We start from the raw sequence: 17571 nt of genomic DNA, 5'->3' as shown, positions 1-17571 counted from the left end.
GGCTGAAGGAATTATTACGTTCATATGCTCTCATTTTTCCCAGAAAGCGGGTCCTTAGGGTAGCCAGGCTAGGCTACGGTGTGGAAGTCCGGAGACACCAAAAGGACCCAAGGCTGTTGTCAGGACAAAGTACCACTACACTCAGAATCTAAGAAGCTTTGCCAGCAGAAGTGGCCAGGAAGCATCTGTAAGTGCCAGTGAAGGTATCACCAGAATCCACTGGTAATAGCTTCCTGGTCCCCAATGACCCAGGTGCCCGGTTAGCCTTCCAACCCTAAGGGATGCGCGCATCTGAGCTTGTTTCAGCTTTCTACTTTGCTGACCTAGGTGGGGGAAGTGATGGTCTCCGCAAGGAGGTGGCAACCAGCTCACAAACCAGTTCACCCCTCACTGACAGGAGGTGGAAGGGCAGAGCTGATGGGCGGGGTTACCGGGCATGAGGCGTGGCTTGATGGTAACGGGCGGGGCTTGGTGGGCGGTGAGCAGAGTAGTAGGGGCTGGGCTGCTGGGAGGTGGGCGGGGTTCCGTGCCTGCCCTGCTTGCTAGCGCAGTGGCTGCTGGCTCTGTCCGCCCCAGCCCGTCCACAGAGGGGCGCGGGCGCCTTGCTGGCGCTGGACTTAGGAGCTCCGGAGCCCGAAGCGCACGCCTAGCCGCGTGGGCGGCGATGAGCGCCGAGGGATCGCAGTCCCTGGCCGCCCCCCGCGGGCGTCCTAGTCACCTACTGGTGCCCGCGCGGGTGAGTGGGGTCCCCTGGAGGCCCTCTTCCTCAACCTCTGAGTCCCTTCAGTCTCCCTGCCTACCCTCCTCTCCCAGCGCCTCCTCCTTTCTTGAGTCCTTGTGTCCCCCTTTCCGGGTGGCTCTTGTGGGCGGGGGTTGGCTCTGGGCCCTGGGCATAGTGGATAACACTAGCCCCTGGGCACCGCAATCTTGTCTTCCTTGCCTCACAGTTACCAGCGTGCAGGTTTTTATTTTCTTATCTTTAACATCTGGGTCATGGGGCACAGGTGCTTTCCTTTACTGCGTGCTAACTAAGGTCTTCCAGACCATGGGGTTTGGGCTCTGTCCAGTATTTCTTCCAAGGAGTGGTCTCTCTGGTCACAGGCAGGGCTCTGGCAGCCACTCAGGCACTATGCAGGGCTTCTTGTTGTCCCCTTGATGAGGTGTGGTGCCAACTGCCTCTGCCTGTCGCTTGGTCCACCAGCTCAGTATCGCCCAGAAACCAAGAGAATGCTGATGGGCCAACTTTGCAACATGTTTTTAAAAGTCTATTCTAGGTCCTACCCACCCACCCCCCTATTTTTAAAAGAAACGAAACTATTGATTGACAAAACCCTGAAATGTTGATTTAAACAAAAACGGAAAGTTCTTGGAAACCTTCAAGTTGCCACCCACACAGCTCAGCCAAGTGTTCTGGAAAGGGTGCAAGCCAGCAGCTGTTTATCATGGCCTTAGGAAGCTGTGTGTGTGTGTGTGTGTGTGTGTGTGTGTCCTGGGGTGCAGTCACGCCTCCTTTTTAACTTTGCTCAAGAGCCCAAGCCTTCAGCACTACAGGAGAATAAGGTCCTTATAGGGTAACAAAGGTTTCTAAGACTGTAGGCTGGAGTGACTGCTAACTGTCCAGTCACAAGGCTTCAGAAATAGCTAGTGCACAGTAGTATGTTTAATGTGTTGAGACCAGTGTATCTGCTTTGCAAACTGAACCATCTGACAGAGTCCCTCAACATCTTCCACATTTTGGGTGGGATGTGGTGAGATTTTGTTTTTTTGTTTGTTTTAATTTTTTTTTAATACTTTGTAATGTGAGTAGTTACCCAAGTACAGTAGATGGGACTCGTACCTTAGGAAATCCACTTAGATTACCTGGAAATAGAAGGAAGCAAGTGCCACTGGCTCTCTGGTGTATATCTCTCGGGACTTGAATAGAATGTCCTCCCACAGTGCATTTTGGGAAATATTCTTGCAACAAGTCTTGTTAGTAACGGTTACCATTAGAGGAAGACTTGAAGTGGTTTATTTTACGTTGAACCTCTCCATGAGTTTTGGCAGACTTCAGTTTTAAGTGTATGCATGACACAGAAGTCTTGTAATAAGCTTGTTGAGCTCCACGTCAATCACTAAGTTGCAAGACAGTCCAAGACCCGTTCAGCATCTTAGGTGTCACAGGAACCTTGATGATGTGAGATGGCCCATCAGAACTGGACTTGAAGGGAACTGTTTGCAGTAATGTAGTGCTAAACTCCAGTGTGTGAGGTTCGGGGTTGTATTTAAAGTAAATCTGCCAAGATTGACACTTGCACATTCTCAGAATCCTAGGATTGTGTTACCTGCAGTTCATGCTGCAGTACTTGAACCTCTGATGAATGATGTCTAAGAAGTCCCAGGAGCATAGACACCTTTGAAGAATTCCGCAGTTTCTTAACAATTACTGTGCATAACATTACTGAGCTTGCAATGCCTAGCTATGCCATCGTTAGTGTTCACAGAATTTAGAGCATCTACTTAGAAAAATAATTATACTGGATCTAATGTAGTCTTACTTTTTTCTCTCTGGCGTCAAAAGCATAATTATTCATTATAATGGCTGCTTGTTTGAATAATAGCAATTGGGCCAGATTTGGTGTCTCACACACATTTTCTGAGTTAGGCCATTTCCTAAAGTTCTGTTCTGAGAATCAACCATTCCATAGACTAAGAGTCCGCAGTTCTTAGCAGGACTTGTGTTTATTGAGTATTTTTTTTCTATTTTTAAGTGGTCACCCTTCAATGCACAGCAGTGTGAACTGGTAAGCTGCAAATTCATAGGATGATCTATCCTGCCGGTGGGAAGGTGCAGAGATTTCTAGTCATTTTGAAGGCAAGCTTCGTAATGGAATCTCTTAGCCATTTTTTTTTCAGAGCTGCTATTACTGCAGAGATAAGTTAAGCAGGCTGTAGGATCCCAATACTCCCCTGTTTCCTGCTCCTGTTACGTGTGTCCGTCTTTCTTTCAGACACTTTTGATCTCACCAATAGAATTTCTTTTGGTGCCTGTGACATCATAGGCCAATCCCAACGTATTTTAAAGCAAGGAGTTACTTGATTTTACCAGGAGACAACATGCCTCATGGTGAACATGTAAACAGGATCTAATTTAGAAACCTGAATCTACTTGTTAAAAATATCAGAAATTAAATTTGTCCCCTTTTTCTTGAAATATATGTAACAACTTCTTATATCTACTTATCTGTATAGTTTTTGGTTGTAATCTAGACATATATTCCAGGATGGCTCGTACAACACACTTTTGAGAAGCCAGAGAAGGTGGCATTGAGGCACAGGATGAAGGGGAAGCTGTTGAATCCAGACCCCTTGTGATTACCTTCCTTCCTTCTCCCTTGTGCTGTGCTGTGCTAGTACCCAGGGGTTGCACTGTATTTATAGTATAAAGAGAAACTCACTGATTAGCATTGGAGAAAATTAGCAATCCTAGCCGGGGAAGCCCACTTACCCCCTTCTCACCTGTAACCTCTCCAGAGCAATTCTTATTGGTCACTTGCATTCTGACACCAGTCACCCTTAGCAATTAACTGTCATTTAAAAATTACAATGTACATATGACATATGTCAGTGTAGTATGTTGTAATGCTACGATGCATGCATACATTATGCATACATCTAGGTAGTATGGTTCTCAGAAACTGGCTATTCAGTTAGACTGAGCGATTTCGTTGTATATGATGAAATAAAGAAGGTTTCTAAAGGCCTTCTAAGGAAAAGACATTAACAGTTTCATGGAAAAGGCACTTGGGTTTTGTACTGGTGAGTGTTTCCCTTGTGGTCCAGTAACCACTGCTGCCCTGAGCTCACATGGGTTTGGAAAGTTGCATTGTTTTCTGCCAACAGGAGGTGGCGCTGAATCCTCGGCCTTCCTGGAGTCCCATTCAGCCTGTGGAAGCCGGCTTATCCCTTCTATTTCTGCACTAAGCTCCCCTTGCGGACTTGATCCCCACTCAAGGCCATTCCTGGCTTCCTCTGGGAGCACTGGCTGTTCTTCTCTACCCCCAAGGACACACAGGGCATCTTTGAAATCCTACCCTGCCCAGAGACAGCTAAAACTCTATACCATCCTGCACGCTTCAACACATGCTATTAAAAAGTGCTGTGAGGGTTATGTGATTCTTTTTCAGTTTGAATTTCCTTGTTAAACATTTCTTTTCAGATCTGGTATTATTATTCATCCGTTACATTTTTATTAGGCAAATAATTAAGATTTAAGGAAAACGACTATGCCTTTTTAGCTTATTTAAGGCTGTAATTGCAAAGTTATAAAAATGTCAGGTTATATTTTTAACACATAAGGTATGCTAATTTCAGAGACGACTTACTCCAAAATTGCTAAACTTTCATTCTGTTTAACCCGTTTTATCGCCATTTTCCCTACCTGCCTAACATATTATCTGCCCTAATATTTACAGTAATGTTTTTGTATTGTGAAAGAATGATGCTGATTCTAAACTGTCAGCATTTTGACTGACCCAGCTTGGATAGGCACCAGAATCCATTTGACATTTGGACGGATTCCACTTGGTTACAGCTCTGACTTGTATTACGATAAATACAATCACATGAGATATTAAAACCACTCTGTGTGTCACTGTGGTCATTGACTTTCATTTTTTGAGTTTATTTCTCTCATCACTGTTCCTTGGACCCCAGCTCCAGGAAGAAAAGTACACCTCACTCCAGACAGTAGTAAATTCATTTAAACCCTGACTGGTGGAGAATAAACGTATCTATTTTTATTTTAATTGAAGTAACTAGGTGGAAAATCACACAACACTGTTGAATCTCATTCCTAGAACTGATTCAAACAGTTAGAGATCTAAGTGGCAGTACTGTGTTATAGGTAAAATACAACCATAGGATTCCACCCAATTTCTTAATAAACAGTCCATATTTGTGAAGGGTGGTAGGATTGTCAGTGATCCCAAAAAGATATATAATTTATTTTCCATGAGAAACAAATACTTTGCATCTAGGACATTCCCACACTGCTGGGTGACTCAGCTTTTAGGACTCGAACAGAGAAATCCCCCTCCCCTTGCCCTTTCCAAGATGAGGTAAAAGAGAGGAAGTGGGCCACTCCCAACTTGTGTCTCCCATTGATTGACTGATTTTTCCTCTGGTAAGTGGTGTCATGCTGCATTCCACTTGCTGAGCTTGTCATCTGCCTCACTGAGGGCAGGGCTGCCCCCATTGCCACAGTCCCAGACCTCTGTGCCTTTGTCTGCAGGCAGATGCTCAGCTTTAGGGTGTGTTGATCACTGCTCCTCCCCTCTTCCTGACCCAATATGGTGACTGCCTCAATTGGGTTTTCACACTTGGGTATATAGTGTAGCCACTGGAAGCTATTTTGCATAACCTTTTGTTTGTTACTGGGTCCTGGGGCTCCCCAAACTATGCCACTATTTCATTCTGCCCGCCCCCCAAAAAATGTCTATAGTCATTCTAGTTGGACTGGCTCTGTTTAAGGGTTCACAGAATATGTCTTCAAGGCTTGGCGTCTACTAAACCCTGAATTGCATTTCCTCTCTGATGTCCACATGTCTGAGCATCGTAGAGTCAACCACAGACCGGTGTTGACTATTTAGACTGTGCCCTCTGAACTTTTGGCCTTAATTTTCCAGTTTCCTGGACAGCTGTGCTAGCCTGGCATTGCCCTAGCTCCCCTATCCCTGGCTCATTCTAGTTGCTGGTGCAGCCAGGACCTCCCACCAGCATCCACTGCTATCTGTATAGCTCTGAGGCTTCCCTGTGACATCCTCAGGAGCAGTGTGCCTGTGCCTGGCCTTTAGGAAGCGACAACCCCAGCTCTGATAACAATAGTATCTCTAAAGGAGTGGCAATTATGCCCTTTTTCTTAGGAGGAGGAGGCAAGTCTGAGGTGTCACTTATATTCCCTGGTAGTTGATTCTGCAGTGTTTATTCTTAGCAGTTACTACTATGAAGGAGAGGAGAAAGCCCCAATTCTAGTTCTTGAGCTGATCACTTATTTTATACTTATTATTAGCTTATTGATGTTTCATTGAAATTATGCCATTTTATTTTTACAGTAGCTAAATTTTAATTTTACACATCAGTATAACCACTAATGGTTAAATGTAATTTATTCTGTTCCCAGGGCTAAAGATTGTCTTAGTGATTTCTTCAGGTAATTATACTTCTCCAAGTGGCTCTATCAGTTTGACTTTTTGCACTGTAATTACCTAGAGTGTTCATTATGTCCCTAGTGTTGTGAAATTACTTCTCCTACCTTAAACCTGGGATGCTCCGACTCCACAGGGGCCAGAAACAACCTGTTTATACCCACATGCTGGTGTTGACATTGTCGGCTTTAGTGACATTCTCTTATTTATTTCTAGATATTGGGAAAAAGGCCACCTTATTAACAGTTGAAAGCATACCCTGTGTTTGATACTACTGTGCCCATTTCCACCAAGAATTATCTTTTGGCTGGTGCTAAACATCTCAGAAGGACATTCTGCCTGCTTGCAACATTATTTGTTTCATAGTAGAACTTCAACTCCTGCTTTAAAGAAAAAGAAAAGAAAAGCTATTGTGTTTGCAACAAGATAGATAGTATCTTTTCCTGGTGTAATCAGAAACACTAGCTATAGTATTTCCTGTATACTATAGGAATACAGGAATACAGTATTTCTTGTATACTATAGTATAGAATAGTACTTCCTATGCCCTGTGAGAGGGATTGAGAGTGTGCATGTTGAGTAGAGCCACCAGTCTCTGGAAAGTGAGAATTTATGATACTGAAGAATATACTATTTAGAAAACACTGTCTGGTTGTGAATGTGACCAAATGCATACATGCATAACTGACAGGACTTGACTGAGCTACTTGTGGTCCATCCATCTACTGCAAACTAAAGACAGTACAATGGAGTGCAGATACAGACTTGGCTCAGGCCCTGTCTGATTACAGAGCTTTATTTATCTTTGTTGTTGCTTTGGGACACTGGAGTTTCCCTGTAGTGCAAGACAGCTTTCAACATCTGGTTCTCTTGTGACTGGGTTACCTCTCTCAGGATGATATCCTCCAGATACATCCATTTGCCTAAGAATTTCATAAATTCATTGTTTTTAATAGCTGAGTAGTACTCCATTGTGTAATTGTACCACGTTTTCTGTATCCATTCCTCTGTTGAGGAACATCTGGGTTCGTTCCAGCTTCTGGCTCTTATAAATAGGGCTGCTATGAACATAGTGGAGCATGTGTCCTTCTTACCAGTTGGAATATCTGGGTATATGCCCAGGAGAGGTATTGCTGGATCCTTCGGTAGTACTATGCCCAATTTTCTGAGGAACCATCAGACTGATTTCCAGAGTGGTTGTACAAGCTTGCAATCCCACCAGCAATGGAGGAGTGTTCCTCTTTCTCCACATCCTCACCAGCATCTGCTGTCACCTGAGACTGTGATCTTAGCCATTCTGACTAGTGTGAGGTGGAATCTCATCATTGGGAAGAGAGGCCCCTTGGTCTTGCAAACTTTATATGCCCCAGTACAGGGGAACGCCAGGGCCAAGAAGTGGGAGTGAGTGGGTAGGGGAGCATGACTGGGGGAGGGTATGGGGGACTTTTGCGATAGCATTTGAAATGTAAAGGAAGAAAATACCTAATAAAAATTTAAAAAACAAAACCAAATCAAAACAAAACAAAAACATCTGATTCTCTTGCTTGTGCCTCCCAAGTGTTAGGGTTACAGGTGTGTGCCATGGTGTTTGGCTGGCTTCCTGGCAGACTGAAGACCTAAGTGAGCAGATTCCTTTCCCATGCTTATGACCAGAATAACCAGAAATATATGCAGAGGCTATTGAGAGAGGAAACACAGAAGCTGTGTACATTTTATGGCTAATGATGAGGGAAGATTTTTTTGTGATATGGAAGCACATCCTTGAGCAAGGTTAGTAGTGATTACACTGATCAAGGATGCCTAGGGGGAGTGGCTCCATCTCTTTGGTGGCTTCTGCTTCTATAGGGGAGTCTGTGAGACAGTCAATACTTTGAGAACCAGAGGTGAAGGAACCGAAGGAACATCTGGTGTGGGGGTTGAGGGAAAAAGGATACAGAGCTGAGAGTATGCAGAGAGACTTGCCTGCTCAGCCTCAGAGGGAGGGATAGATTTGAGGGGCTTGTGTGCAGCCTGCTCTGCACAGGTACACATACGTCATAAATGTGCTAGTTACACATGTGTGCTATACCTATACATCCCACATTTGCACGCTTCATATAACTGTACATGCCAAAATGTGTATACAAACAGTGCACATTATATACACAGGCACAACATGTTCAGATAGACACACATTACACATATGCATATATCAGTTACATTTCTTTGTATGTGTGCATGTACATAGCATATGCATCTGTATATCTGCATGAGTGTATATACATGCATGTGGATCAACATTCATATACGTTATATACATACAAAGCACACAGAACACTTGTACACCACACACATGCTTGCAACTCATAACACACACATGTGGCACTCATGTTTAGTCAACACAAATGCCATTCACTATACAAAGCACACATGTACACAGTACACCTGTTTTTGTGGAACTAAGGCTATTAGAGCAAAGGTTTCTATTTCCCTTGCACATTCATAGTGGAAGAGATTCAGGGTTCTACTGCCTGCTCAGAAAGACAGGGAACTCACAGAAGGCAGCACAGGTACGTTTAAGAGACCTTACTGATCTGAAGGGAGATCATTGCTCTCCTGACCTGATGCTGTCACAGCTTTGATTCTCACTTTTTGGACAAGTTCCTAAGAGTATGTCTTATGCAGTTTGGTAGTTCTGTCCGTACTGGATCATCTCAGTAAGGGTGGCTGGCCATTGTCACTCATGTGGAGTAGTGTGAAGTCATGGCCATTACTGTACCATTCCTTTGTCAGAAGCAAGTCCAGAGTCTGGTGACTTCATGCAGTTTTGCAAACCTAGAACCATCATCGTTCCTGCAAAAGTTGGCTGGGTTCTGACAAACTGAGCTAGGTTTTCCACTGAGGCTTCTTTGACAAAATATTTAATATATTTGGTAAGTCTTTAGCTCTGCCTTTCCATATGTCTTCCATAGGGAGTAGAAGAATGGTCTCCTAAACTTAAAGCCACATCTTAATGATCTATGATATTGCATGTGGTTAATATTGCCTTACTCAGAGGATGTGATTGGGATATGATTTTGCTATAACTTTTAAGTGTTCAATTGACAAAAATGTATATGTGTGTGTGTGCATGTATGTATATATATATATATATATATATATACACATATACACATATACATTGTACACATATACACATATACAAAGTATGTATGTGAAAGTGTATACTAACTATAAAGCCAAATTATGTAACATGCATCACCTCTGATTTTTACCATTCTGTGTATATTAGGTAATGGGGTCTAGATGAAGGAAGTATGTCACTAAGTGTGGGTGTTTGATGGCGACACCCACTCCTGGAATCAGTTCTGCTCTGTCTGTTCCCTGGTTTATCTTACGATTAGTAACAACTGCCACATGTTCCCTACTGTTGAGGCTGGAGTGTTGCCCATCATGCCTTCACTGTCATGATGAGCTGAACCCTCTGAGACTCGGAGCCAAAGCAAAGCTCCCAGCCCCGGTGGTTTCTGACGGTGGACTGTTAGAGCGACACAGAAGAAATGAACCCACATTTGAAGTCTCCTGTTTTACTCTGGTCACTACCTCAAACTGGAGACAGCGGGAAGATCAGGGAAGGTGGACATTGGTGCCCTGGACACACTGTGTGAGACCATATGAGGAGATATAAAAAAATGTTAGAATGTAAAAAATGGTATTGACAAAATAAGTTTATATCAGATTCTCTGTTTTGTTTGTTGGCAGGATTTTGTGAAAATGCAGCCATATGAATGTTTAAAAAAATTGAATGAGACTTCTGGAATTGTGGCTATCAATTTTGAGAAAGATTTTTCCTCTTGAGTTAACTCAAAAACAAAAACAAAAACCTTGTTTCAAACATGATTTCACAATATGGAAAAGTCAAACTGATAAAGAATACTTTATAATTCAGTTTATAATAACAAAAGACTTGATCTTGGATACTTTAGCTCATGTATTAACCTTCTGTCTCTGAAGGATAGTTGCTGTTTGTTTTACTTTGCTCATTTATTTTGGTTTTGTTGAGACTGAGTCTCCATCCTCACCATGTGGCTCAGCAAAACCTTGAACTTGAATTCTTCCTGCCTCTGACTCCCCAAAGCCATTCTTCCTGGGGTGCGATGCCAGGCCTGGCTCCTTTTGCAGTTTTTCTTGTATTTTGTATTTTGGTTATAACTCCAGAGAGCAATATTTTCATGTAAAAAATGGCATCTTGAAAGTTCTATAAAGATATGACATTTTTTTGAAGCTGAATTGGCTGAGGCCGTATAAACTCCTGTAATTGCTTTAGAAGAAAAAATATCTAAAGTCAACATTGTCTAAATTGGTATTTAGGATTTGAAATGCAGTAAAAATGGGTTTATAACTCAAAAAATGTTATGATGTAAAAAAATGGTATTGACAAAATAAGTTTATTTAAAATCTAGAAAGATATGAGAAAGTAGTGTGAACTTCCAAAATTGATTTTATTTAACTCTCTTAAAACTAGAACAATATACAATTTTTTAAATCTTAAAAGTATTTTGCTAATTAAAAATATTTTTCAGAATTTTTTGTAGTTAAAAAACTTAAAACCTACTTTATTACAAATTTTCAAAATGTGATACATTTTTCTAACTATAAACAAGCTACACCACAGATCTCCAGCTTACCTGAAACACTGTAGGTTTTGACCAATATGTGGATCTCTGTGAGTTCAAGGTCAGCATAATCTACAGAAGGAGGTCCAGGACAGGGAGACCTACACACAGAGAAACACTGTCAAAAATTAAAATTTATATATATATATATATATATATATATATATATATATATATAAAATCAGTAATATGACATATATAACAGTAATATGACATATATAACATATTATGACATATATAACATATATGCCATATATTCATTATATATATGAATATATGTATATATGTATATACACATATATATATACATATATACTGCTATTTATGTAGTTGTGATATCAAATGTGACATTAGGATTTAAAGATAACAAAATGCTTTAAAATAGGAGGATTTAGATTCTAATTCAAGAACTGCTAATAGCCAATGATAATGAAATGATTAATCACACACATAGGATACCCTCCTCTTCTGTATACAAAATGAACTGTACTGGATGAGCATCTAATACTATATTAAGGATGTTAATTATTCTGATTTAATGATGAAAATTAATTTCCAAGGCTGGCCTGGTGTCAGTAGCTTGTAATTCCAGCATTTTAGGAAGCTAAGACAGAAGGGTTGCAAAGTTCAAGGGCAGGTTGGGCAACATTCCCTGTCTCAAAGTAAAAAATAAACAGAGGGCTAAGGATAATAGGTCAGTAACATGACAGTGTGCCTAACGGGGGTGGGAGGGGGAGATCCCAGGGTTCTCCTATAAATAAATAAATAAATAAATAAATAGGTAGGTAGTAGGGAGGTAGATAGATAGATAGATGAATGAATGAATGAATGAATGAATGAATTAATGGGTTGGGCGATGTTACAACCCAGATATATTCTTTGGTATGAACACACACTACATTCTATGTTAAAATTAGTCTCAGTGGTAGATGGGGAGCTGGTGATTAAACTGTGTGTGTGGGGGGAGGGGGAGGGTGAGATGGAAAAACTGTCTGATTAGGGTGAAGTTCAGATCTCCATGAAGTGGCTGTCTCTGAGCAAAGCTGCTTCTCTGTGCCCTGTGTAATTAGTCTCGCCCAGGGGAGGCTGGGCATGGCGCAGTCTCTGAAGATTCTAAGGCCTTGGGTATTTCAGTTGTTCCTTCCAGGTCTTCTGCCAGCTTCTCTTGTGGCCTCAGAGAATCTTGCTTTCTTATCAGGTAGAGGTGAATACTTGTAGGTTGGCATTTTGTTGTTCATTAAGAAGGCAGGGTGTAGGCAATTCCCTCTGAAGTCCCAATGCCCTACAATTCCTTGGTCACCACTTTTCTTGGATTGAGAAGGAGCAAGGAGATAGGAGGTAGGGCTCCATGCAGAAACAATGTGAAGATGGCCAGGCCAGCTGACCTAGCTGGAGGCTGCTCTGAGAACTGCTACTCTGGGTAGTCCAGGACACCAGCCGATGCTGCAAGCTGTGTATTTCTGCCACCCTCTGTGGTCTGAGTACCTTTAAGCTTCTGAGGACTGTGTGGGTAGTCCATGCGGGTGCCTCAATATAGAATGTGTGTGAAATGTAGAGGAGCCTGGGGGAGAAATAGCTCCTGGGCCTCCCTGTACGTGGTTTGGCTGGGACACAAGGGCGGTTCCTAAAATCCAGACATGTGCATGTGCTTTCATAAGTCAGGATCATTTTAAAGTATGCCATACTTGTTTCCAGTTTAGATCGTTTGGATTTATTTTTCCCAAACAACTGTAATTAATGGAGTAGTAATTATTCATTTTCTGCAAGTGGAATAACTGATTCCTCTTTGATAAATTGACCTCCTGGTGGCTTAACTGACCTCCACCTATGTTAACATAGCCACCTTAGGGTTAACTGACCTACGCCCTTGTTAGCAGAGCCACCATAGGGTTAACCATAGGGTAACGTGACCTGCCCTCACGTTACCTGAGCCACTCTAGGGTTAATTGTCCCATATGAGAGTTAAATTTCAGAGTGGTTTTTTGAGGGAATGTTCAGAACAACCTGTATCCAGTATTGACACAGGGCATTCAACTTTCCTGTTGAGTAGGGAAGACTCGGGTTTGTCTAAAATTAACTTTTAGAAAATGGCTCCTCTAGTCCCTCTAACATTTTCATAATGTATTGGTGATCTTTGAGAACACCTCCGGAGTTGGTGTTTGTGGGTGTTCACCCATGCCTTGCATGATGGATCTCATACTGTGTTCACCCTCACTGATATCATGGCTACAAACCCTTTTTTTGCTTTGTTACTGGCATCGTGTAAGACTTTGAGCAGTTCAGGTCAGGATGAGAACTACAACTGCCCTTGGCTCATTTCTCACTCATACATTTGCTGTCCATGTGTCCATGAATCTCTAAGCGGAGGACTGATGGAAACTCACTGTGTCCTATGGACTCCTGTCTCTGTTCTCTCCCAATGTCCTTGGCTACTTAGAATCCCTAGTGTGAACCAGGGTGCATGTTTTCATTTTGGAGTTTTCTCAAGGCAGCAGCATCAGCCTTAGGGTGCCCCCAAGTTGCACTCAGAAGTGGAATGGTGCCTGGGTGGCTGTGGAGCAGATTGGCTATCTTCAAGGACCTGTTTTCCCTGCTGAGAAGGGTCTCTTCCAGGTCCCTCAATATCCAACAACTCAACAATGCTTGCTGTTATGCCTGTTCTACTCAGATCTAGTGGAAGCTGTGATCGTTTTAAACAGATCATGGTAACCTACGAGTTTTCAGTGTCTTGCTTTCTAGAGGAATGCTATTTCTGGATTCTCTGGAGTCACTTTGACATGCAAAGGGGAAATCCTCTTTGCTTTAGGACTCTTGGATGGACTAAAATGGAGTTCTATGTTCTCAACGACTTCAGACATCTGCCTTTGATTTGTCTTTGTATTTCTCCATTCTCATTTCTTTCCCTCATGATTAAGTGGTTGCCCCTTTCCTCTGAATCAAGTGCAAGCGTTACAGCCTGAACAGGTTCTGGCTCAAGGTCTCTGCTTCTTGAATCCTTGTAAGCTAAAAACATCAGTGTCCTGCTCCCCCATGCCACAGCTATGAGCCACTTTCCCCACGATGTCTTCTTTGCCCTGATGGATTGAACTTCCTCAAGCCAAGAACCCAACCGAATCCTTCCCTCTTTACATCATTTCTGTAAGGGTAAGGAAAATAGCGGATGGAAATGGTGGACTCTGGCTCATCACCACGACTCTGGGAGATAATCTGTTTTGATTTCATACTCAATGGAGGATTAGCAAGTAGAATTCTGAGATACAGCTTCCCAAGGACCCTCCATGCCAGCACATCTTTCCCCTGATCTAAGTTGTAGACATAGTCACTTGGTTTCCTCACCGTTGTAGGCATAGTCACTTGGTTTCCTCACCACTGTTGTGCTGTCTTGAACTCCGTCTGCCTTGTCTTACATAGGAGCACATTCCCAGGGAAGCAGTGTCAATCAGTGATGGTTGTTTCAGAGCTGAGCTGCTGTCTGCTGTTGGATAGCAGAGGCTGAGTTGGACATCCAACTAAGTGTGGCAGAGTTGACTTTCCCCATCCCAGAGAAGCCCTGGCTCTGAGGGGTGGGGCAGTGGGGACACACTGCTGCCTTGTAGCTATGACTTGTCCATGCTCCACTTAACCATCATCTGTTTAATCACATCACCTTAAACTGTGCATCAGTGGGGTTAGTTTCTGACTTCCTGGAAATGGCATCAGCCTCAGCAACAGACATAATCGGTTGAGATGAGTGTTTTTACCTATAAAGCAGAGGCTATGCCTCCCTGTGGATGGAAAGGATGTGTTCTTTAATTACTTACAATGCTATGTAATCAAGCCAAGTAAGGAAAATAGGACAATTGTACAAAAGAGGGAGATTGGAGGAGCCTTATCTTGACTTCAGATCTGACTGGGAAGAGGTATATAAGTTAGAAAACTAAAAGTTTAAAAAAGGAGAGAGAGAAAAGATAGTATTAACTCCAAATAGAGAATAAACACATCTTCTAGCAAGCAGGAGTCTGGTTCTCACCTGGTCATTGACCTAACTCCCTCAGTAGCTGGATTTGGGAGGACAGATGCAGGTGAATATTGGTGATTTTGACTTTGAACAAAATTCTCATTCTTTTTTAATCAGGAAACTGGGGTCATGCCTGGCTCATGTTACCTTTTTGGTGATCTCAGAGGTTTAGAAGTTGCAACTTTTACCACTCTGTTGCTTTGAGATTTTAAAACACCCACAGATAGAAAGCATGATTCGAGAAGTGTTCAGCATTACATGAATCTAAAATTTCCTCCAAAACAAAAGCACAATTGAAGATGAAAAATTGCTAAACACAAATTTAAATAGAATAACCTAAGAAATTCCAAATTGTATTAAAATGGAAATAGATGCTTATCTTAAAGTAAATTAGGAAGGGAACGTGCTCCAAAGAGGCAATTTTTATATACATGATACATAATTTTTTAAAATTTGAAAATGTTGAAAAAACATTTTGTCAAAGTACCAAGAAGATGAGTAGGTGACTGCCCCATTACCTGATGTGCATGAGGACTTGTGTGGAAGTCATTTGACCCGGACATGCCTCACTCTGACCTGATGTGCATGAGGACTTGTGTGGAAGTCGTTTGACCCGGACATGCCTCACTCTGACCTGATGTGCATGAGGACTTGTGTGGAAGTCATTGACCCGGACATGCCTCACTCTGACCTGATGTGCATGAGGACTTGTGTGGAAGTCATTGACCCGGACATGCCTCACTCTGATATTCGACAGTTGTGCTCACAACCAAATTAATAAAATTAATAATTAATAATGAACATATCTAGATCTGATATATATATATATACATTCAAAACACAATTATATTAGACTTATAGTATTGGACGTTATATATTCATTTTACTAAGTTGAGCTTGGTATCTCTTTCCAGTGTTTTTTTTTTTTTTTTTTCTTTAACTGCCTTCAACAGTGGGTGTTTTGGATTAGATGCCAGGAAATCGTCTGTGGAAACAATGAATGCTAAACTACATTACATCTTCTTTTGAAACCGACTTCAGAACTTTTTAAGTTATAGTGGTGACTCTGTACTGGATACCATAAGTCAGCTGGCAGAGGTTATGTGAAAAACACTCACAGCCAGGGAAACTCACTGCGTGTTCTTAGCTGTCTCACTTCAGAGTCTCCTCTTCCTGAGGGAAGTACCAGTTTCCTTGAATTGTGGGTGGTCCTCCTGAGCTCTGAGGTCTTGCTTTCTCCCTTGCAGTGCTCAGAGATGACCATTGTCCCTGGACACGGGCATGGCTTACAAAGCATCAACTCTTCAGGCAGCTCTGAGTAGATAAATAACTGCAGTGTGTCTGTGACTTCTGAGAAATACTCACTCGTTCCTAGGAAAGGAATCTCCGCTGAAGCAAGCCTTCTTGGTATTAATTGTACACAAAGCTAATCAAGGTGCTTTTTGTGCCGTTTTCAAGTGTTTCAGTGAGAACGGCCTGGGGGCCGTCTGAGGCACATTGGTGTGGGCTGCTGAGGTACCTTTCCTTCTTACAGTACCACTTTTTCCAGGGTATCCTACACTGGCTTCAGTGCCTTCAGGCTTTCTGTAGTCTGACAGCCTTAGTGACTTTTCATTTACTGTGACAAAATACCCGAGTGATAGAACTTGAGGGAAGAAGGACTAATTTTGACTCTTGAGTTTAGAACAGATATGGTCTATTGAGAGCACGAGGTAAACACCCTACAGCAGAGCTACTTACATCCTGAGCCCTCTTTTTACTTTTATTTTGAGATAGAGCTGAACTAAATTTCTCAGCTTGGTCTTGGATGCATTATGCAGCCCAGGTAGTCTTTGAGATTGTAAGCCTCCTTCTGCCTCCCAAGGAGCTAGGATGGCATACCTGAATCACTATGCCCATCTCCTTGGCATCTTTTTTAAAAATGATTTTACTTTTGTAAAATGTTTTACATGCATGTATGTATATATACCATGTGCATACCTGGTGCCAGGGAAGGCCAGAGAGGATGTTGGATGCCATGGAATGGAAGTTACAGATGGTTTTGAGCTGCTATGTGGGTGCCAGGAACCAAACCCAGGTCCCTGCAAGATCAACAAGAGTTGTTAACCACTAAGCTGTCTCGTTCATCTATGGACTTTTAAAAATGCAAGATCAGATTACCTGTGCGTAAGGTATTTGTTTCTTAGTGTTTTATCTTTTTTTTTCTATCTTTTTATTTTTGTTTTATTTCAATTTGTAGCCCCTCAGGTATAGTATCGCCCAGGTAAAGGACAAGAGATCATTTTGCCTCATGTCTGATCTTAAAAGAGAAACATATAGTTTTTTATTGTTAATATGCATTTATGCCATCTTTACTAAAGGAGAATTCCTTTGAGGATTCACAGAAGTTGCCTCTCTGCTTCTACCATGTGTGTTCCTGGGACTGGACTCAGGCCATCCAGGTGTCAGAGGATGCAGTGAATGCTTTTATATGCTGAGCTATCTTGACAGCCCCACCTCTAGGATTCATGTAGAAGAATATTTTGAGTTTTATAAAGTGTGTCTTGCATCTATTAAGATGATAGCATGGATTTTTTTGTTTGTTTGTTTTTAGTCTGTTAATATAATGAATTATATTGATTTTTTGAAAATAAGACCACTTTACATTCCAAGGAAAAAAACATCACTAGATCACAGTAGAGTCTCTCTCTCTCTCTCTCTCTCTCTCTCTCTCTCTCTCTCTCTCTCTCTCTCT

The 17571-nt window shown here is 42.0% G+C and overlaps 1 protein-coding gene across 2 annotated transcripts in view; it reads left to right on the top strand.

Moving 5' to 3' along the window:
• Positions 1-517: 517 nt before the first annotated feature.
• Positions 518-17571, top strand: part of Sntg2 (syntrophin gamma 2) — a 193530-nt gene continuing 176476 nt past the window's right edge. The window contains exon 1 of one of the 2 annotated variants that reach the window (XM_021179141.1): positions 518-736. Coding sequence is in view for 1 of the 2 variants with exons in the window: in XM_021179140.1 (XP_021034799.1) it covers positions 665-736 (72 nt within the window). In the remaining variant the exon portion in view is untranslated. The remainder of the gene's footprint in view (positions 737-17571) is intronic. The other variant, XM_021179140.1, reaches the window with a different exon arrangement.

The sequence above is a fragment of the Mus caroli genome, chromosome 12 (assembly GCF_900094665.2).
Source record: "Mus caroli chromosome 12, CAROLI_EIJ_v1.1, whole genome shotgun sequence".
NCBI lineage: Eukaryota > Metazoa > Chordata > Mammalia > Rodentia > Muridae > Mus > Mus caroli.
The sequence above is the reverse complement of the archived record's forward strand: the minus strand, read 5'-3'. Positions and strand labels throughout refer to the sequence as shown.